This window comes from Neofelis nebulosa, chromosome 11 (assembly GCF_028018385.1).
Source record: "Neofelis nebulosa isolate mNeoNeb1 chromosome 11, mNeoNeb1.pri, whole genome shotgun sequence".
Lineage (NCBI taxonomy): Eukaryota > Metazoa > Chordata > Mammalia > Carnivora > Felidae > Neofelis > Neofelis nebulosa.
In genome coordinates, this window is record NC_080792.1 from 41,799,012 (window position 1) to 41,821,649 (window position 22,638).

The 22,638-nt window shown below is 39.3% G+C and overlaps 1 protein-coding gene across 2 annotated transcripts in view; it reads left to right on the forward strand.

Annotated features, from left to right (window-relative positions):
- DSC2 (desmocollin 2) overlaps positions 1–8,083 on the forward strand; it is a 36,574-nt gene extending 28,491 nt beyond the window's left edge. Inside the window, exons 13-17 of one of the 2 annotated variants that reach the window (XM_058692441.1) lie at positions 2,763–2,999; positions 3,367–3,491; positions 5,808–6,065; positions 6,724–6,769; positions 6,856–6,967. In XM_058692441.1, coding sequence (XP_058548424.1) covers positions 2,763–2,999; positions 3,367–3,491; positions 5,808–6,065; positions 6,724–6,759 — 656 coding nt within the window. In that variant the 3' untranslated portion in view covers positions 6,760–6,769; positions 6,856–6,967. Of the gene's footprint in view, positions 1–2,762; positions 3,000–3,366; positions 3,492–5,807; positions 6,066–6,723; positions 6,770–6,855 lie in introns of both variants that reach the window. The other variant, XM_058692440.1, reaches the window with a different exon arrangement.
- The last annotated feature ends 14,555 nt before the right edge of the window (positions 8,084–22,638 follow it).

Sequence of the window (22,638 nt, forward strand, 5' to 3'; positions counted from 1 at the left end):
GGAAAGTTCCTCCATTCCGGTGTGGTGGGAAGTAGGACTCAAACTCACGAACCATGAGACCATGACCTGAACTAAAATCAAGAGCCGGTTGCTTAACTGACTGAGCCACCCAGGTGTCCCTCTTGCACCGTTTCTAATCTCTCCTGTGGCAAGATTCTGTTAGGGGCTGTGTGAGTCCCCATTCCCCTCCCCTGTACATATCCCACCTTAGCCTGGGTCTAATGCCATCACTTCCTGACTTGCTGACCTCTCCTCCACATAGATTCTTCACTCACTAATGGTTTCCTAGGTCGTAAGGGGATCACCATATGTTACCGGTCTGTTCCCTAGGAAGTGAACTCTGAGACAAGAGTTTCTCAGGCAGAGTATTAATAAGGAATTTGCTTGGCATCAGTAGATGTGAAAGGAAGGAAAGCAGAATTGGGCAGAGAAAAGCCAAGCTGCAGCCCAAGTCAAAGGACAGCTGTAGTTAACCCCACAGGGAGTCTGAGTTAATGGCCTCTCAGGGGGCCCCAAGTTGAGCCTCTCTACTCTTTCATGGCTCAGTCAGTGGAGTGGGTGCCTTGAGGGGCGTGACTTTTGGCAAAATGGCACAGACATTGAAGAAGCTTATGGCCTCCCCAAACAGCTGGGACAATGCGAGGACAGTATGTCCCTGAGTGCAGGGAATCTGGGCATGCGTCACAGTGTCCACTCTGCTGTCCCTTGTCTCTGCACTGCATTGACCTCTGACCTTTTCTCATCTTTTGTTTTCTAGTTGGGATTCTCCCCCAACTTAGTTCCTAGTCTGTACTTCTGACTTTCCCCATGAGAGGATCTATGGTGATAAGAATGGCAAAATGGAGGGGCCTCTCCATGCCAGCTGCCTCACTCACTCCATCGGCTCTTCACTCTGCGGTGCTCTCGGCATCTCCTGACTGTACTGCCCATGGGCCCTGATGGCCTGGTCGCCCCCCACTTCAGCGTTCATGGTTCAAGATCTGCCATAAACAGAGGGTTTGCCCTTATGGTGTCCTTGAATGGTTTTCAACCCCATGCTTCCAATGAATATTCCTCTATTTCTTTTATGACAAATTAAAAAACAAAAGTTGTGAGCCAAGGGAAGGGAAATAGGAAGAGGGAAGTAAAACAAGGACACATAGAAGCTACGGCGACAAGTTAAGACCCGACTGTGTCCCGAATCCTGCTCTGTGGACCGGCAGCATTTTCAGTCTTTCTAAAAACAGTGTTCTGGTGTGTGTGTATGTGTGTAAGGTTATCAACTGTTCTTTTCTTGGGAACAACTAACCTTATTTTTAGATTTTGTTCTTTCTACTGATTTGGTGTCATAATATCATTTCTTTTTAGATAATGTGGAGCGAGATGGTAATTTTTTTTTTTTTAATATTCCTACTTCATACAGTAAAACAGTGGCAGGATTATGTTGCTCAAAGCTTTGTTACTTTAAAGTTTTACTATCTGTGAAGTAACCCAAAGTCTGGGAAACACCAAATCAAGAAGAACATATCCTAAAGAGGCTTTGAAGTCAGATAGGCTGTGTTAAATGCTGGCTCCACTGTTTATTAGTGACATAAATATGACCATGCTATTTATTCTCTTTGGGCCTTAATTTACTCATATGTAAAGTGGGATTATTTGAGGGAGTCAACAGGATAATGAATGCATCAGACCATGGCACATTATGCACCATCAATTTTGGTTTTGTTAATCTTAGTATTATTTCCTACACATAAACTTACCAAGTTAACCATGCTTCCTTTTATTTGGTTTTCTTTTTTAAAATGTTTATTTATTTTTGAGAGAGAGAGGGAGCTAGTGGGAGAGGGGCAGAGAGAGAGGGAGACACAGAATCGAATGCGGGCTCCACGCTGACAGCAGAGAGTCCGTTGCGAGGCTTAAACTCACAAGCTATGAGATCGTGACCTGAGCTGAAGTTGGACGCTCAACCGACTGAGCCACCCAGGTGCACACCATCCTTTCCTTTATAATAGACTTATTCACTGGTTTCTTTACCCAAACATCCAAATTTATATTTACAGCTTCAAACACCTTAAAAATCAATGGAATTGTCACACTGTGGGGGGATTATTCTTGGACATGCGCATGTGGTGTTTACGTTCAGGATAATATTATATCTTTGGATATGTGCTTAAGACTCAACTGGATTTTGACGTGGATATTTTCCACCCTTGACCTAAAAGCAAATACATGGTCCTATAGGACCATGAGATGCTGTAGCAGCAGGACCGCTCATGCCTGCTGGTATGTTCAAGGTCAGCCACGTGCTAAGTTGTCAGAATCAGTCTCTGACAGTAAGTCACAACTGTGTAATACTGTTTGGCACAATATATGCAAACAAAGTAAGGAGAAATGTCCAGAATTTCAGACTGTTACTCTATGATGAATCGTGTATAAATGAAAATTGCACTGTATGTTTCTCTTAAAAATTTTTAAAGTGGTGATAAAGACCAATGTCTTAACAAGCCTATTACTTGTGATTGGAAAAGGTTTGTTTATGGATGGAAAAATATATTATTCCAAAAGCCAAAAGACATTTCTATAAGACACAGCAGGGATAAAGTTTTCTTTGCGGTATGTTTACCATCGAGGTAGATGAGAACTCCTCAGTCCGTTCCCATTCACGATCCTGTGCCGGCTGTGCCCTCCCATCAGGAAGATCCATTTGTGGAGAAATTTGGTGAACATCGTAACATAGGAGGCATTTGTGACATTCTATATCACTCGGTTTTATTTTCTTTCAGATACAGCAGCTCGTCTTTTCTATAAGAACGACCTTCCATTTGGACCATATCAAGTACCTGTCAGAGTTAGAGACAGACATGGCCTGTCAGCCGTCACTCCATTAAAAGTTATACTATGTGACTGTGTTACTGAAAATGATTGCGCACTTCGCACAGACCCAAGGACTGGCAACGGAGAAGTGAGGCTTGGAAAATGGGCCATCCTTGCGATACTGCTGGGCATAGCATTGCTCTTTTGTAAGTCCCTGCATGAACTCAAATAAGAGCCTCTGAAATAACTTTCAAGACTCATTCTTCGAGTCAACACTGCTCTCTGTAGCTGGCCACTTGAAGATAGTTCTATTTCAATTTAGCACAACATATTTAACTTATATATTGCAACTAGTGTTCTCTCAGCACAGACCTAAAATTCGGCGCAAAAATACAGCCCTTATAGCACGTCTTCGCAGCATCTCTGGTTAGGGCGGACTTGCCAATTGCCTACGATTTCACCATAGGCCATCGTGTGTATGTTTTCTGGAAAGCTGTCTTCATAGTAGTCATCCTAAATTCGTAACTTCACATTGTTTTATGATAAACGGAAGCAATTTCTCTCATCCTCCAGGTATCCTATTTACCTTAGTCTGTGGGGCTACTGGGACAGCTAAACAGCCCAAAGCGTTTCCCGATGATTTAGCCCAGCAGAACCTCATCGTGTCAAACACTGAAGCTCCTGGAGATGACAAAATGGTAAGTAGTTTGTCTTTCTAAAATAAACACAAAGGACAAACTGGCCTAACCAACTACAATTCTCTTTCTGGGACAAGTTCTTTTGCAGTCGGGTACCTTACAATATATAAAATTCCATTGTTCCTGTGGAAGTAGATAAAATTAGGTTGGTTCTCATGATGCTATGTGATATTTCACTGTGGTCATAGGGTGTTACTTCACACTAAAAATCCTTCAGCCTGTCATTATTATTCCTACTTGAAGTGTTTCATGATTTCAACTTTAGGTCTTTTTTATGTATTGAAACTGCTGTTTGTGCTGTAAAAATATTTCATTTAATTATTCACAGATCATCAGCATAATTATTTTAAGGTTTTTGTTTTTTTTTTTTTTCCTGGCAGCAGCAATAAAATGACTACAAGCTTTGATCTGTGTGGGAAGAACTTTAATGGAGTCTTTCCGGTGCTAATGTGGGTTAGAAAGAAGCCTGAGGTCAAATTTATGATCCAGCAGTGCTAGCCAGTGACTACAGAGATCCAGCTTCGGTTTCTGGCCTAGTATGTGGATGAGGAACATGTAAATTTTCTACAAAAAGCATAATGATGATAAGAACAGGACAGATTTAGAAAACTTCAAAAAGTGTAAAACGTGTAAAAAAAATAAAATAAAACAAAACTTAGCGTTTCCTACAAAAACAAACCATGGAAAATTAGTGGCCAGAGAAGCATCTCTGCTGGTTTATTTTTATTTATTGAGATTGCAAGGATTTTATTTTTAATTAATTAATTAATTATTTTTAGGGGTGCCTGGGTGGCTCAGTCGGTTAAGCGGCCGACTTTGGCTCAGGTCGTGATCTCGCAGTCCATGAGTTCGAGCCCCGTGTTGGGCTCTGTGCTGACAGCTCAGAGCCTGGAGGCTGTTTCAGATTCTGTGTCTCCCTCTCTCTGCCCCTCCCCTGTTCATGCTTTGTCTCTCCCTGTCTCAAAAATAAATAAAACGTTAAAAAAATTTTTTAAAAATTAATTATTTTTAAGGAGAGAGAGTACACACAAGCAGGAAGGGTGGGAGAGGCAGAGGGAAAGAATCTTGAGCAGGCTGCACACCCAGCATGGAGCATGACACGGGGCTTGATCTCATAACCCCGAGATTATGACCTGAGCCAAAATCAAGAGTCAGAAGCTCAACCGACCGAGCCACAAAAGGCACCCCAAGATTGCAAGGATTTATTATTCCAGCCAAGATGTTTATGGCAACTTTATTTCTATATTTTTGTTCTAGTTGAGGGGAACTAGATTAGACATTGAATAAAAATACCAATCGGGGAGCCTGGGTGGCTCAGTGGGTTAAGCATCCAATTTTGGCTCAGGTCATCATCTCATGGTTCATGGCTCCAAGCCCCACATCAGGCTCTCTGCTATCAGTGTGAAGCCTGCTTCAGATCCTCTGTCCCCCTTGCTCTGGGCCTCTGCCCTATTCTCTTTCTCTCTAAAAAATAGATTAAAAACATTTTTTTAAATTAAAAAAAAAAAATACTGATCATGTGTTGTAGACTCTGGGTCTGGAGTTCTCAGGCAGAGAGTGGACGCAGGATTAAAATGCAAGAGAGGCTAATGTTCGGGAGGAAACAAGAGCCCCAAGTAAGGGTCCTTGCTCCATTTTTATTAGGATCAGAAGGCATACTGATGGACGTGTGCAAAGTGTGATGGACGTGTGCAAAGAGACGATGAAACCATGAACGTTAACTCATGTGTGTGAAGGAAAGGGGGTTTTGGTGTTAGGGGTCTGGCTCCAGGCAGGTGGTTATTTCTGGCATGCCCGAGGCCCTGAGTCTGTTTATCTTAGCCTGCCTAGGGACTAAAACAGTGAGATCCTGCTACCTCAGGGTCAACAAGGCATCTTTCTTTTGCTAATTAGCTTATTCCCCACAATCATCATTTCTGTTTCTGCTCTAGGCAGGTGAAGGGAATGAATTTAAACCCAGCAGGGTAAATACATGTGAGACATTGATAACGGAATCCTGATTTTGAGGCTTGAGATGTTGGAAGGATTTAATAAGTGACGTTGTACAATACTCTAAGATGTTTTCAGAGGAGGAATATACATTAAGCTTTCTGATTTGTCTCAAAGATAGACCACTTGATAGTTGGCGATTTCCAGGACACTGCATGAAGTCCTGGGGTTACGATAATCAGGTGGTCAGGATAGCCAAGACAGATTTAGTTCCTGCCCTCAGAGAGCTTACCTTATAACACAAGAATTTATAACATTATTTACGTTCCGTTGTGGTGGTGGTTGTTCTTCTCTGTACTTCCCCAATGCCAACTGTTTCCGTTTCAGTGTTCCACGAATGGCTTCACAACCCATACCGTGGGCAGTTCGGCTCAGGGAATTTGTGGCACCTTGGGATCAGGAGTGAAAAATGGAGGCCAGGAGACCATTGAAATGGTGAAAGGCGGACACCAGACCCTGGAATCGTGCCGGGGGACGGGGCATCATCACACCCTGGATTCCTGCAGGGGAGGACACGTGGAGACGGACAACTGCAGATACACCTACTCCGAGTGGCATAATTTCACCCAGCCCCGCCTTGGTGAAGTGAGTTTCCCTCGGTGTCCTAAGAATTGATTTTGATATCTTTTCAGCGTTCTGAATTGTTACAATTTAGTGGCCTCACCTTCATTTTCAATTAATTATTGATCTACTTAATTGGAAAGTTGTTTTTCCTCAATTTTGATTTAATAATGCTCAGATATTAAGTGGATATTTACTTTTCCTCTCATTTTGTTTGGTTTTTAGTTCTTACTGAAATAATGTTAGATGATATTTACTTACTTACTTACTGGACAGGAAATGTCTTATTTATTTGGTAGAAGAACAATTGAAAAGAATCTTTATCCCAGGTTATGTGATTTTATTTTTAAAATACAAAAGTTATCTGTGTGATGACATTCAAATTATTTTTTTTCCCATGACTTTGTTAATATTTCCCATGTGATAAATCGTATCTTAGAAACCAAAAGTGTGCTACAAGGCAATTATAGCCTTATGGTCAGTAAGCATATCTGGAAAGATCTGAGCCCACCACCATTTGGGTTCAGTTTAATGGGATTTTGCATTTCACTCCAGACGTGATTATGTAACGTGAACCCTAGGATACTTGCTGCCACAAATGTGATTTTTAGAAACATGCTATAGAGTGAATTTATAGAGTGATTTATGATACAGACCAATCATGTGCATTTTTTATATGTAGGAATCCATTAGAGGACACACTCTGGTTAAAAATTAAACAATGAAAGGTAAATCAAAGCAATTATTTTTATGTTAGTAAGTTTTGGTGTTTAAAATAATAATAATAAAATATATTGTGTTTCTCCCCTGGCAGAAGGTGCAACTGTGTGATCAGGATGACAATCATAAGCATGCTCAAGACTACGTCCTTACGTATAACTATGAAGGAAAAGGATCAGTGGCTGGTTCTATAGGTTGTTGCAGTGAACGACAAGAAGAAGATGGGCTTGAATTTTTGGATCATTTGGAACCCAAATTTAGGACACTAGCAGAAGCGTGCATAAGGAGATGAGTGGATTCTAATAAGTCTACAAAAGCCAGTGGCTTTATCTGTTCCCCAGCCCCCCACGAACCCCCACTTTTTTAAATAGAAGCCAGGGTTTTTTAAAAATAGAAGATGCTATGTTTTGGGTTTTCCCCTTCTTTATTTTGATGAGATCTCTTTAGCCAAATGCATATTTACAGAAAAATGCTGTAAATAAGTATACAAATTACCCAATTTTTACAAAGTTATAAATTAGTTGTGTTCCATCCAAGGAGATCTACAGGTAGAAAAATTAAGGAAGTCCACATGATTGTTTACATTTGGGTATACTGTCAATAGCCAACTTATAGTGCAATAAAATGTAATTAATTCAAGTATATATCATAAGCTACTTGAAATATAACCTAATAGAAAATTTCAGAGAACTTGCTTTAGCATTATATTCATTTACCTAATTAATGAATTGTGTGGTGCTCAAAAACCGTTGCTGTCCTGAACATTATGAAGCGTGTATATTGCATTCTTGATAATGTTTTATTCTCACAGCATTACCTTTCTCAAGGTAAAGGGAGAGTCCCAACCAGGCATTGACTGTTAATACAATTCCATTCTGGTGGACTTTAGTTTCTAGGTTGTATTCTATACAAAATCCTGAACTGAATCTAAATTTCTCTGTTACCAACCTTGTCAGGAAAATTTAGTTTTAAAAACTGTTCTAAGAATGTATTTTTATTTCTGCAAGGCCTTGGTCTTTGGTCTCTCTCTCTCTGTCTCTCCCCCTTTCCCTCTGTGTCTGTTTCTCTCTCTCTCTACTTCTCTTTCTCTTCTCTTTATTTTTTAAATTTCTACTTGGGTTGGAGAGTCTAAATATTTTAAAAAGCCATCTCTCTTCTTTTATAAAGCGAGTTATTCTGTTTTTGTTTTATGTAAGTGTATTATTCTCTGTTTTTCTCGAAATTAATGTCATGTTGATGTTATTGTTTCAAGTATCTTGGTTATTGCTTCATTATTTCCTCAACAAAGGAACTTTAATTCTGCCATTAAAACTGTAAAAATATGTCATGCTTTTATTAGATACAACATTCTGTGTTAACAAAAGGATATTTAAAATTGGAATGTGGTTATTTGGTATATAATAGCATGTTTATAGTTCATATCGTTAATGCAAGGACACAGTTTATAAATGCAAAATAGTGAGGGATTTTGAAATAAGCTTTGCAGAACAGGGATCATGAAAGCTCTCTAGGAATAAGTATTTTATAACTTTTTAGATGAAATGGCTAGTTATGTCTATCTGTTTGAGAAGTCTTTTTTTTCACATTTTAAGGTCACAGTTTTTAACAAATGTAGAGTGGGCCAAACTATTTATATTTTGAAACAGTAAGACAAAATTAAACTTAACAGCCAACCAAATTCCAGGCCAGGCTTCACAGCTGATTTCAGTCAGTGAATTTTCTAAGTACACTAACCACATGGACATTTGAAATGTATTTCTGTTATCTATGATCGTTAGGAATATGCCTATCTTAAATTCGCAAGGTTGGCTTATGACAATTATTCCTAAAGATTAACACTGGGTAATTATTCCATAATGAATTTATCTTTTCAATAGTTTTCTTATTGTTCAGTCAGAAATACTATTTCTTAAAGTTACTTTAAATAAAGCATGCACACAGTGTTGTATATTACTGGGTACGATAAAGAAAATCAGGTAATTTTAAAATATTATTGTATGAGTTTGTTAATCATGTGTCTGAAAGGAGCTCATAAGAGTGTATTTGTCTTACTTTGAGAAGTGTCTTCTTTAGAATTGTGTTCTACATTTTTTAGAATTTTAGAGTTTGATGTGGAGAGATCATTGGTCCATGGTTATCACGTGTATATAATTTTGCTATTCTAAAGGTTGTGATGCTATGGGATATTGGTTAAGTTGCATAGTTTCTCTGTGTCTGTGTTTTTTTTTTAATTTCATCATAAAACGGGGGATAATAACTCTTTTCCTAGGGTGGCTGTAAGACATTTGAATAAAAAATGGTTTTTAAGCATGAGACTCATACAGAGTGGTCCACCTGAAAGGCACTCCTGTAATACTAAGTGATTTAAAATATATCACATGTACAACCCCACTTCATATTCACGAAAATCCATATTCACTTCATATTCGAACAGGATAATCGAAAGCCTGTTTTGCTTTATTTTACTTCAGAATGTTTGCCAGTTGAGAATATGTCTCTTCATAATGATTACCTGATGCCTGGGCCTTCTATATCCAATGTTTTAGCACATACATTGCAAAGATTTCTGAAGCATCTGCAAAGCATTACCTAATTTTTTTTTTTAATTTTTAAATTTATTTAGAGAGAAAGAGCATGTGCGCAAGTTGGGGAAGGACAGAAAGAAGGATAGAGAGAATCCCAAGCAGGCTCTGTGCTGTCAGTGCAGAGCTTGACTCGGGGCTTGAACTCATGAACTGTGCAGTCGTGACCTAAGCCCAAACTAAGAGTCAGGTGCTTGACCGACTGAGCCTCCCAGGCACCCCAACTCAATTCCTTTTTTATCTTATTTGCATAGCACATCCTATATGTTGCCTCCAAACTGCCAAACTTTCTGAGAATTTTTAATACAAGTTTAATACAAGTTTTAATACAAGTTTATTCATTCATTCCTTTGCATACAGTCATTTAATGCCTTCCCAGTGTAGTCTTCTAATGCAGAGTGTGCTGGTATGCGACGGTACAAGATGAATTAGCTACTCTCCCTACCCACCCACTCTACTACAAGACAAGATAGGGTGTAGTATTGAGTGGATGTGGGTATGGAATGGTCCAATGCCTGTAAAACACATCGCATGATACCTGGCACATGGTAAGTGCTTGATATAGGTGAAAAAATTCCAGGTGACATAAAAGAACTATAGAATTCTAGGGAGTGAAGATACGCTCCTGCTACTCTCCTGCTAAGCGTTTTGAGTGTGAGTGCCCTACCTCTACTGTCCTCCATTCCTCTCTTCATACATTCTTCCCACCAGTACCCCGGCTCCCATCCTTGGTGCCACTGAGCTCCAACAGTGACTGTGCCACGCATCTCTTCCCCCTTCTCTCCTTCCACCTCCTGTGAAAGAACACGCGACCATGGCATTCTCCTGCCTAAGGGCCCTCTGTGGCTTTGGAGGATAAATTTGAAATGCAAATCACATTCAAATACCAATCTTCCTGTACCCCACACACTTCTTTGTGCCTTGTTCATAATACGGTCTCCTTTTGCAGTGTCTTTATTTACTTGTTATCCACTTCCTTGTTGCAAAAGTACTTTTTAGAAGATCTAGTTCAAAAACCACTTCTTTAGCATATGACATTTTTTTTAGTCATACAACATTTATGTGTCTAGAGCATATTGCTGTAAAAGGTTCATTTTTAGGTTTATATGTATGTTCATATGTATGTTTGTGTGTATGCGTGTGTGCAAACACACATACGTGTGTGTGCATGTGTGTCTGTATGTTCTCATATACGAAGCTTACTGAAGACAAAGAAAGGTGTTCTCATTTGTATGCACATTAAACTCTGGCCATCAATACATTCTGATGAGTCAAATTGTATTGCCCAGGTCACAAAGGGAAAAAAAAAAAAAAGAAAGATTACAAATTAAGTTATCGGATTCTTAGCACACCACAATAACTTTCCCTTGACATAGGTTTTCCATTAGAGATGTGATGTATATTAGATTCTGCATTGAATTCTTTTTTCAACACTGGACATCGAATACACAGAATATCAAACATATGCATTCACTACTTAGAAAGTGAGGTGGTGAGGTTCTGGAATCCCTTCTGCTTCTCCCCTTGGGGTCCTGGGAGTGGCAGATCCTATCTGTACATTGTGGTTCAGGTTAGCTAATTCCTTCCCGCCTCCAGCAACTGCATGACCTCAGAACGAGCTACACTACCCTGAAATGTAACCCTCAAAGGTTTTTCCTCATCTTCACCACTGTATGCCCAGCATATAGAACAAGTAGGCTTTCCGTGTGTTTGTTATATGAATGGATGAATGGATTCACATAGGTACTGACTGAGATTGGACTGCAGCTTTGTGTAAAGAGCCATTTCTTTCTCAATGTGAAACTCATTGACCAATGTGCAAATCTTAGTTGTGACCATCATTTCATTGTCAGCATGTTCTAACACTAGTTTTTCTAAAGGACTGCTCACTAACTTCCTGAGGAAAAGCAACGAAACGTCAGTTATATTTTAGAAATCCAAGAAATGATTCTTATGGGTTTGCCAAAGCCAGGTTAATTATTTGTGACGGTTGAAAGTCAGGCCTTGACTTGAAAAGTACCTTGAGAAACAAGAAGGCAAGGGAATGGTGCAGATCTAAGAACTTCCGATTCCTCTGAGTTAGAGTGGGACAACATTCTGTAACAGGGCACCACAGTGCTCAAGAACACCATGAGAAGGAAACCTTTTGAGGGAAGGAAAGGACATGTGCAGCTGTGAGCCTGGGAGGCAATGACTATACTGCACTGTGAGCTGATAATGTTGCCTGAAGATAACACATAAGATAGAGAGGACTGTCCTGCCGTTATAAGGAACAGACCTATCCAGCCAATGGTGGGCAAGGCTTAGTAAATAGCAAGTCAGCTATGCTTCTGGGTTTTTGGTTTTAGGAATCATTAATATGCCTTCTATTATTTCTTCTCCCCAGGGTCTAGATTTCAGTCCTCAGACTGGAATCTTAATAAGTTACTGTGTCTTTTTTTTTTTAAGTAAGTTCTACACCCAGTGTGGGGCTTGAACTCATGATCCCAAGATCAAAAATTGCATGCTTTACTGACTGAGCCAGCCAGGCACCCCTGAAATCTTAAAAAGTGAGATCCTGTTTTTCCTGTCCTCTGTCCTCACCTTCCCCCTGCCCCTTGCTACCTCAATAGTTGAACGATTTAAGTCACTTCTGCTTAACTTCTTAAAACAGAGCAAATAAATGCATCCTCCAGCTGCATTTTAAATTAAACACACAGCATAATGTCTTCATGTAAAACAAAACAACAGAGTGCTGACAAAACAGGAAATAAAAAGGAAACTAGTGTTTTGCAGATAGCTAGTGTAGTAAGTGGAACACTTGGATCTGATTTTGTTAAAAAACACATTTTATAGAGGAATATTACTGTGTCGTGGCTTTGGGACATACTCTCTACTTTTAAACCCATCTGGTATGTTTTACATTCTTGTTATATATGAGACTCAGGAGAAGAATCTCATTGTGGTCCTTGGTTGGAAGGAAAAGTAAGGGCTGTTTTGGGCCACTCTTTAGCTCTGTGACTATACCCTCATTCCCCGGCAGGAAATCTGGACATAGGTAAGAGGTTAGAACTATGGAGTTTCTACTAGTCATCTCTCTCTCTCTCTCTCTTTTTTTTTTAAGTTATTATGTTAAGATACAGGAGAGAGGACAGAGCAGAATATTGTTTCTTTTGCAGTTGACAAAGATTAGAGTGAACTTGTGAAAATATTTGCATTACTTTTTTTAGAGTGTGGTTTACAGACCATCTGCATCCAATCACCTTTGGTGTTTGTTGAAATAAAGATCCACTACGGAATCAGAATCACAAGGAGGACAGGGAGGAAGTATGGAAGACTTCAATTTTAGGAAGTTTTCTAGGCGACTTTTACACCCTCTCAAGTTTGAGAACCACTGATAAGGATTTACTGACTGGGTCTATGTATGGTTTGGAGGTTTATGAAACTTAAGTATTTTCAGCTTCTTTCTTCATATAAGATGCATTAAGCAAGGTGCTGGAATTATACCAAAGAGTTGAAACACACTGATTAGTAAACTTCCACACTTTGAGCAAATGAACCGTTTTAGAATGTATTCTACTCCATGATTCCTACTCACCATTTGGAGTGAACCGGTGGCATAATCTTAGGATAGGACCACGGGACCAGGACATTTAGTAAATGCTCAATAAAAATGAAACTAATTTTGCTACATAAATGTGGCTGGCCAATAAGATGCGTCCACATTATATTGTACATTTTCCAAAAATAATTGTCAAATCTCCAGAGACCAATAGTACCAGAGAGGTCAACAGCAGATGCATCTGGTGACTCTGTCCATGGTAGCTATTTGGCAGCACTATGCCATTGTGTGGGAGCCTTGTCAGGTAGGGTGACAGGTGATGTTCACTGGGTGATTATTACGGCCAGGACGTTCAGAGGGGCCTATGAAACAAGAGAGGGGCATAAGGGGAAAGTCAAGAGTTTTCAGTCTAAGGAATGTTTTCATGGGAAGGAGGCCAACTGGAAAATTTCTAGGAGCCAAAAACATGAGGGGATCTCATACGGAATGATGAGTTCAGAAAGCCAGAGGTGGGAGGTGGTGGGGGGTGGGTGTCAACATACAAGCTTCAATGCAAAATTACCAGTCAAATCAGATAAAAGGAATTTATCCTAAAGAAGTAAGATGATGGCACAAAGATCCCATACACATGCAAGGATGTTTATCTCAGTGACATTAAATACGTGGATAATTGGAAATAAACTAATTGCTCCATAATAAAAAAGTAAATAATTTATAATATATTACCATAATACAATGTACCACAATTGAGGATAATGGATATAATGATCATGGACACGACTTTGTAGTCAGGAAGACTGAATTCGAGCTGTAGCTTTGTTCATACTAACTGAGTAACCTTGGAAAGCCACACAAGCCTCAGATGCCTCACATACAAAATGGGGACAAAATAGGAATAAATACATAAAGATCCTATCTTAGTGCTTGGTTCCTGAATATATCAATAAATGGTAGCTACTGTCATTTTTGTCACAATGATGATAAGGGAATATAATGCAATCATTTTATTTTGAAGACTAATTAAATAAGGACAGGCATAAAATACAGTGTTAATGAAAAAGTAGAATAATTTGCTAAATCAGTATAATCCCAAATTCATATAAATATACGATTATATGTAATATACTTAAATATTGAGTGGTAATCCCTGGATGGTGGGAATATTTCTTCATTATATGTTTCCATGTTTCCATTTTATAATGAACATTACTATTTACAAATGGGAGAAATTAATAGAATGAAATATAGAGGAAAAATAAGCTCATAGGGGCGTCTGGGTGGCTCAATCAGTTAAGTGTCTCATGGTTTTGGCTCAGGTCATGATCTCACTGTTTCTGAGCCTGAGGCCTGCATTTAGCCCTACTGACAGTAGGGAGCCTGCTTGGGATTCTCTCTCTCCCCCTCTCTCTGTCCCTCCCCTGCTCATGCTCTCTCTCAGAAATAAATAAATAAACTTACAAAAAAAAAAAAAAAAAACTCATAGGCTTTAGGATTTTTGAAGATTTGCTGACCGTGAAGAAAAGCCTTAAATCTCAGCCTTACTATGTCAAGCCTACAATGACATGTTATATTCACAGTAAATGACTGAATTGGAGCAAGAAAGAAATTCAGCATCTAACATTATTATATTTTAATGTTCCCTTTTACAAAGTTTTTAAAATAAACATCAGTCAATTTATTTTTATTTTTTTAATGTTTTATTTATTTTTAAGACAGAGAGAGAGAGCATGAGCGGGACAGGGGCAGAGAGAGAGGGAGACACAGAATCTGAAGCAGGCTCCAGGCTCTGAGTTGTCAGCACAGAGCCCGATGCGGGGCTCGAACTCATGAACTGTGAGATCATGACTTGAGCCAAAGTTGGATGCTTAACCAACTGAACCACCCAGGCGCCCCAAACATCAGTTAATTTAAATTCCCTTTTTTTTTTTGCATAACATATAGAAAGCATATAAAGATCATTTTTAAAATTTTCTACATAATAAAAATATTTCTTAAAGCTCCATGTAGTTCATTGCACATAAGGCTTCAGAAAATAAGTTACAGGACAATAAAAGAATTTGGATAGTTTCCTAGAAATCAGAACAGGACTTAACTTGCAGATTCAGTTTTGTTTTCCACAGTTATAACCGGGCATACTATTTCTTCCAAGAATGATAATAATTTAAGCCTTGCCAAAACATTTTAGGTTTAAGCAGGAGAGAAAGAAAACAACACTATTGCTTTCAACCATTTTGGTTTTGATTAGCTGACTCATTTATCTCCATAAGGCTTTTTAAGAGAAAGGAATAGGGGTCTAAAATTCTGGAGTGTTATCTAAGCCTTCTCATCTTAAGGTAAGTCACCTAACTCCCTCTTTGGGTATATGTTTCTTCAATAAAATGAGAAATTGTACTAGATTAAATGTATAGCCACTTTTAGGTATAATGTTCTAGGGTTTTATATGAATTAAATATGAGTGAAATGGTAATTCAGTATTAGTAATACTTAAAACTAACTTTCTAACTTGGAATGTAGTGATTGGGTTAGTTTGGTTTTAGCTCCACACCTCCATGAATCTGGTAAGTGGTCCTGATAACATGTCTTTAGCTGACAAATGCATAGGTCTGTGTCTTAATCCTGGGACTCTTCTGATGCTTGGATTTGTATCATTTGTCTTCACCTGAAACTGAATTCCTAAGGAAGTTCCCTTTTGATTTTTCAATACGAGTTTCTTTAGTAAAGTTGTCAATAATATTTTTGGCAATTTCTAGTCTCTTGTAATTTAGACAAAGTTCCTCCCTGAATCTCAGCATTTGTATAGGAAATTTAAGATGGCAACATTCCATCATTTGTTTTTTAGTCATTTTACCATTTTTCCTTTAAAGGAAGTCTTACTAAGCCTTGTAAAGTTGACCCTCTAAAGAAAGGATGAACTGAATGGCTTCCCGGCAGATGTCTTGATATGATCCAGGGCTCCCTGTGCTAATGGGTAATATTGTAGAGAAGGATGGCCCTACATTCAAAAGTCATCCCATTTGAGATAGGACAGAAATTACATATAAATTCCGTTTGCATTTGAATATGTTCTATATTAGGATATCATGTTCAAATAATGCTGTACGTTTTTGAAGAAGCATATTTGAAAACTAGATTCATTGCTTTCACCTAATGGTTCTCTTAACATTCTAATACAAAGTTAAGATAAAGTTTAACACTATGGATGAACTTTTGTATTCTCTTTTATTGCATAATGAGAGCCATGTAACTCCAAAATTAAAAGTATCATACTTTGCCTGAATATCCAGGAAGTTAATAAGCAAAATCCATGACTCGATGATAGTAAATAACCCACCTCAATTGCTTTATTGATACCTGATTATTTTTATCTGCTTTATATAATTTAATAAGCCTTTTCATTTTTTTTTAATAATTTTTTTTTATTAATTTTTTTTAACTTTTATTTTTGAGACAGAGAGAGACAGAGCACGAACAGGGGAGGGGCAGAGAGAGAGGGAGACACAGAATCTGAAACAGGCTCCAGGCTCTGAGCTGTCAGCACAGAGCCTGACGCGGGGCTCGAACTCACAGAACGTGAGATCGTGACCTGAGCCGAAGTCGGACGCTTAACCGACCAAGCCACCCAGGCTCCCCTTGATAAGCCTTTTTGAAAGTGGGTAGGATATAAACTCGAGTTAAATAAACAAAATGCTTATCAACTCTTTTTTATTCTGATAGTATAAACCATCAAAGAGAGAAGACAACATTAACACTCTAACACCTGTCTGTGAAAGTTTTTATATTTTAAGTAAAACAAATCATTATTCTAATTATTAGTAGGATGAACAAGGACACAAAAGCCTAGACACAAAAACCTAGAAGATGGCATCCAAAGATCTCTGCCTCCCAGTATTCAGGCCCTTATGTAATCATCTTCTGTTGACTTTAGAGTATCTCTGGTGACTTACTTCTAGCCAACATAATTAGGCAGAGGTAAAAGATCACTTCCGACACTAGATTACAAACAGACTGTGTGTGACATCCACTTTGGTTACCTGATCTTTCTTGCTTGCTCTGAAGGAAGCTTCTCCCTAGAGAGGACCATGTGGCAAGGAACTGATGTCTCAAAGGAAGCTTATCAAAAGTCACATAAGTGAACTAAGAAACAGATCCTGTGGAGCCTTGAGATGATAGCAATGTCAACTAAACACCTTTTTGCGAGTGCCTGAGCCAGAGACAGCTAGCTAAGCCATGCCTGCATTCTGTAGAAACTGTGAGATCATGAGTTCTTGTTTTAAACCACTAAATTGTGGAATATTGCAAAAGTGATGTCCAATAGATAAAAAGTGATGAAGTAATAGATAACTGTGTGTGATGGTAATGCAGCATGTCATTCCATTTATGTGACATTACAAGGAAGTCAAAATTACTTAATGATTGAAAGCAGAATGCGGTTGCCTCATCATGGGGATAGGTATTGACTTGGGTCAAAACATTTTTCTTTTTCTTTTTCTTTTTAATTTTTTTTATTGTTGTTTTTAATTTTGAGAGAGAGAGAGAGAGAGCATGCAGGAGGAGCAGAGAGAGAAGGACAGAGACAGAGAGAGAGGGAGAGAGAGAGAATCCCAGGCAGGCAGTGCAGAACCTGATGTGGGGCTGTAACCCAGGAACCGTGAGATCATGACCTGAGCTGAAAAAAAGAGGTGGACACCCAACTGACAGAGACACCCAGGCGCCCCCCAAAAAAATGTTCTATATCTTGATTTGAATGATGGTAACACCAGTATATATATACATTTGTCAAGACTTATTGAAGTGTCCATTTGAGGTCTATGAATTGTACTCTATGTAAATTGTACCCCAATAAAGAAAAATAAAAGGTTCCAGAAGCATCATGTTTGACCATCTGGGTGAGGTAAATTGGGACCTACTCAGGTATATAGATCAATCACATAGTTGGATCAAATGGGAAGGAAAAAACTTTCGTAGAATTGTATGTTTTCACAAGATGGAAAAGCCAGAGATTCTAAAACCAAATAGGCTTACCCCAGGACAATTATGTTGAAAACAAACAATTTATAACTTTACTTAGAATCTCTAAACAAATGGAGCTAGAATACCCAGGTCATGCTGACTTAAATTTTCGTCTTTTGTTTCCTTTTTATTTATTTATTTTTTAAAGTCATCTCTATACCCAACATGGGACTTGACCTTACAGCCTTGAGCTCAAGAGTCACTTGTTCTACTGACTGAAAGAACCAGTCACCCCTTGAATTCTTGTTATTTTTGAGGTGTTCTTCTTCATTTTATTAATATAATGCTGTTGTCAAAACAGTCTCTTTCATTTTGCCTCAACAATAGCCAAGTACAAAGATCTACTGTGACCTAAAGACCACTGTTCCCATTTGTTCAAAATTAAAAGAGGGAACGAAGGGGAGGAAAAAACTCGAGGCCTTTGAACAAACTTGGGGGGAGGGGGACCTGGCATATTCCTGGCCAACTGCCATAACACAGTACTTCCTTCTATAAACAGATGAATTTTGAAGACTGTCATGGGAGAGCCTGGTGCAGCAAGGCTCAGGCCACCTTATTCTCAGGGAATCATTTATATGTTTCTGCCATGGCAGAAAACAATATATCCTTTGTCTTTCGTTTTGTCATAAGAACTTGTGTGTGCTTATCAATTACCAGTATCTCTGGAGAGAGAATACCTGAATCTCATTGTACCAAATGAGAAAGGAACACGTGAGATTGGGTGACACTGGTGTCAATTACCTTAGAAATATTACAAAAAGGCAGGTCATCGTAAAGGATAAAAGATGTCCAAGCCATATCCATAGTGCTTGTTCCTCCCCAATTTCTTTTTGTCTACCCATTCTGGATGAGAGGAGTGTGGGAGACAGCGGTCTCCAGGCTCTGCCTAGACTTCGGAACAGTACAGCAGCTGAGGTCAGATAACTCATCATTAGATGCTGAAAAGTTGTTCCAGATAATATCTGATTGCTACCTAAATGTTCTCTTGAATAGGAAATAAATAAAGTTCTTATGGATGCCTCTGAGTTTGGAATCATTTATTCTGAGACTTGTAAAAAAATACTACTTTGAGGGCCTAGCAGGGAGATTTTGGCCAAAGATTCTTGTTTAAAAGGGACATATTATAGTTCAGATTAGACCTTTCTCCGACCACCATATGAATAGAACTTGTAATCTGGGAGAGACAGCCAGTTTTATTGAACATGTAAAGAATACTGCAGGGGCACCTGGGGGGCTCAGTGTGCTGACAGCTCAGAGCCTGGAGACTGCTTCGGATTCTGTATCTCCATCTCTCTCTACCCTTCCTCCTCTCACTCGTTATCTCTTCCTCTCTCTCAAAAATAAATAGAAAACATTAAGAAAAATTTAAATAAATAAAAATATTAAAAAATAAGGAACACTGGCAAAGTTAGTCGAAAGTAGGGGGTGCCTGGATGGCTTAGCTGGAAAAGCCTGCGACTCTTGATCTCAGAGTCATGAGCATGAGCCCCACATTGGATGCAGAGATTATATAAACAAACAAACAAACTTAAAAAACAAAGTTAGTGGAAAGTGACAACAAAATAGCTTTCGTGATACACGCTCACATACCTACTAGAAATATTACTAGCTCTTCAGTCTTTTTGTTTACATCTTTGTAAATATTCAGGGAGGACCATTGCATTAGAGTTGTTTAGAGGAGTAAGATTCTGGTATAATCTTACATAGATACATGCACGTTAAGACTACAGCTTACCAGGGGCACCTGGGTGGCTCAGCTGGCTAAGGGTCCGATGCTTGATCTCAGCTCAGGTCTTGATCTCAGGGTAATGAGTTCGAGGCCCCATGTTGGGCTTCACGCTGAGTGTGGAGCCAACTTAACAAAACAAAGAAACAAAAACTATGGCTTACCATTTAGGAAATTGTGCAGCTTATAACATTGAAAGGCAAACAAATAGGAGGCTTGAAAGGAATGCAAAGAAAGAATGGGGGCACTGGCTGAACAATTTAGCAAACACTGAATAGCTCATTGGTGGAAGACCTCATCTAGTGACAGAGGGCTTGAGAAACCGGGCAGGCTGAAAAGAAGAGACAAATCAAGAATAATAAATCTTGAGCAAATAAAAATAACGAATGGATCATTGATGATCAATAAAATGAATTAATAACAATAAATCAATACATGTTGAAGAAATAATTTACTGCCCATATAGGGAACTGGTGGGAAAAGCAGTTTTCTAGTTGTGAGCTAGATGATAGGCACTTGAGCTGGGGGATATGCTGCTTCCCCGAGCTGTGGTTGAGGAACCGTCCTCTCAAACGTGTGGGAGAAAAGAAGGCTGATGGGGCAGTGAATCAGAGGATGACGTGGAGATAAATGACACAGGAGATCTGGATGTCAGCCCACTCACACCTGTAAACCTTCATGCTTGAGCAATGTCCTTTGAACAGACAGATGCGCACAATGAGCTCTTAGGAACATGAGAATGTCCAGGAGAGACGACAGCCTCACCCGCTGGGAGGAGAGTTGCACTCTGAAGTAAAGGGAAGTGAAGAATCATGGGATGATTCCACGATGGATGAGAGGGACTAAAATTTCACCTTGTACCAGAGCTTTGTTACATTGCTTTTATCCGGTTCCTGGAGGGAGTTATTACCCATACAATGGAGTTTTGTTTTCTCAGGGGAAATCACCATTCCTTCCAGCCCAGTGAGAAGTCACTGGAAGACCACTTCCCTGCCTTAAAAAGGCCCATGCGCAGAAGATGTTTGTAAGGGTGTCTCAAGATTTTAGTGGGAGAAGATTTGCTGAAACTCTTATAATAGTTCTTGAATCATTAATTAATAAGGAGAGACTGAAAGGACACTTTCTTTCTTTAAATTTTTTTAATGTTTACTTATTTATTTTGAGAGAGAGTGCGAGTGGGGGAGGAGCAGAGAAAGAGGGTGAGGGGGGAGAGAATCCCAAGCAGACCCCACCCTATCAGCATGGTGGAGGTTGACGAAGGGCTCACACCCTGGAACCGTGAGATTCGACCTGGGCCCAAACCTAGAGTCGGTCACTCAACTGCCTGAGCCACCCAGGCGCTCCTAAAAGGAGCCTCTCTGAGCCTGGCACATTCTGTCTGGATTGGATGATCGTCATGGTGTTACTTATATTGGACAATTCTGAATTTGGGAAATGTACAAAGGTCCAATTTTTGTATGATTGCTGCCAAGGATATAGTGAAAAGCTACACCCCTGTGGATGGGAGTAAGTTTTCTCCTCAAGGGCATGTGTAGTCCCTCTGCCAATCACTCTGGGTAGAAATGAATTCTAGAGTGACCTGACACTGACAGACCCAGCATAGAAAAGGTGAAGGGGAGACTTCTCTGCCTGGTGGGCCAGGGTCATTCTGGTCTAGACTTGAGGTTCTCTTAGCTGCTTGGAGAATTTCCATGGGGGAAATGTACTTGCCATGGAAAGACAGGAGAAGAAGGAGGCAGACAGGGATTCTGGGACGGCTCTTTTTCTGAGCAGCAATGCAGTATCATAGTTTTTTGTTTTTGTTTTTCTTTTGTTTTTGTTTTTTTTTTTATGTTATTCTTGACTTCAATTGTCTAGTATCCCCAAGTCTCCAGCAGTCTTTTTAAATGACCAAAAAGTCAAGGCTGTTCTCAGTGGTGTTCTGGGAAATTAGTGGAGAGCCTCTAGACACACTTTGGAAAGGTGATACAGGAAAAGCAGTGTCCTCTCCTGGAACCTGAGTAGCAATAGCAGGAGGTGGTTACTCTTGAAGGAAAATGACCACTTGGTTCCCAAGTATGAGGAAGGAGTCTCTCCGAAAGAGCAAGTGGGTATATTAAGGAGAGCTAACTTCCAAAAATAAAATCTGCAAGGGCTCCCAGCATGTGAGGACACATTTGTACGGTATTCCTCACTGTTGATTCAACAAGTAATTTGCTCAATTACTGTTTATTACTGTGACCATTTATCCTAAGCAGTACTCTAAAAGTGCTTCTGAGCTACTATTCTAAAAGTGCTACATGAACTTGAGTTCATGGCGGAACTCATGTTACATCTTCAGAAGGACTATTCAAACCAATCTTTCACTTGATTTTAATTCAAGCTTCTTTTCATACACTTCTTTCCTTACTAGCAAGTTTGTTCCAAAAATCATACAGTTGCCCTGGTTGTATTTTATAGGCGTGGTTTGAGGAGACCCACACTTGCCATGTCATCGCCCATGCAAGCCACAGAGGCGAGTAGGTGTGTGAGACCAGAGCCTGTTGGCGTTGAGTTGTGCAAGGCAGCCTTGTCAGTGGGCCGGGGGTTAGCTTCCACCTCTCTTCCACTCTTTCTGTGGCCAGAGATTCCTCCTAAGTACAGAGAACTCTTAATAATCTTAGGTTTGCTTTCTACTGAATATTTTCGAATTCACCTGGATTCCTGAAGTTTTGTACTTCAGCCTAAAATCATTTCCCATATTGATCCTTTATTATTGCTGCCCTTACCTTTATTATAGCTACTCAGACTAAGAAAGTAACAAGGGGAAATAATGCTTCTTTCCCATTTTTGTACATTATCCTTTTAGGAGTGACTTCCAACTGATTTGGCAGCTTGGGAAATGAGTATTAAAATAAAGACATTTCAGAATAACTCTTTACGCTTTATGACGTCTCATGGTGATTTAAAGTTGACTTGATTACAGAAGGATCCAGTTCTCACAATGCTCAAACTGAGGTTCATATTGTAAATAGATTTTTAACCAAGTCATTTTATATT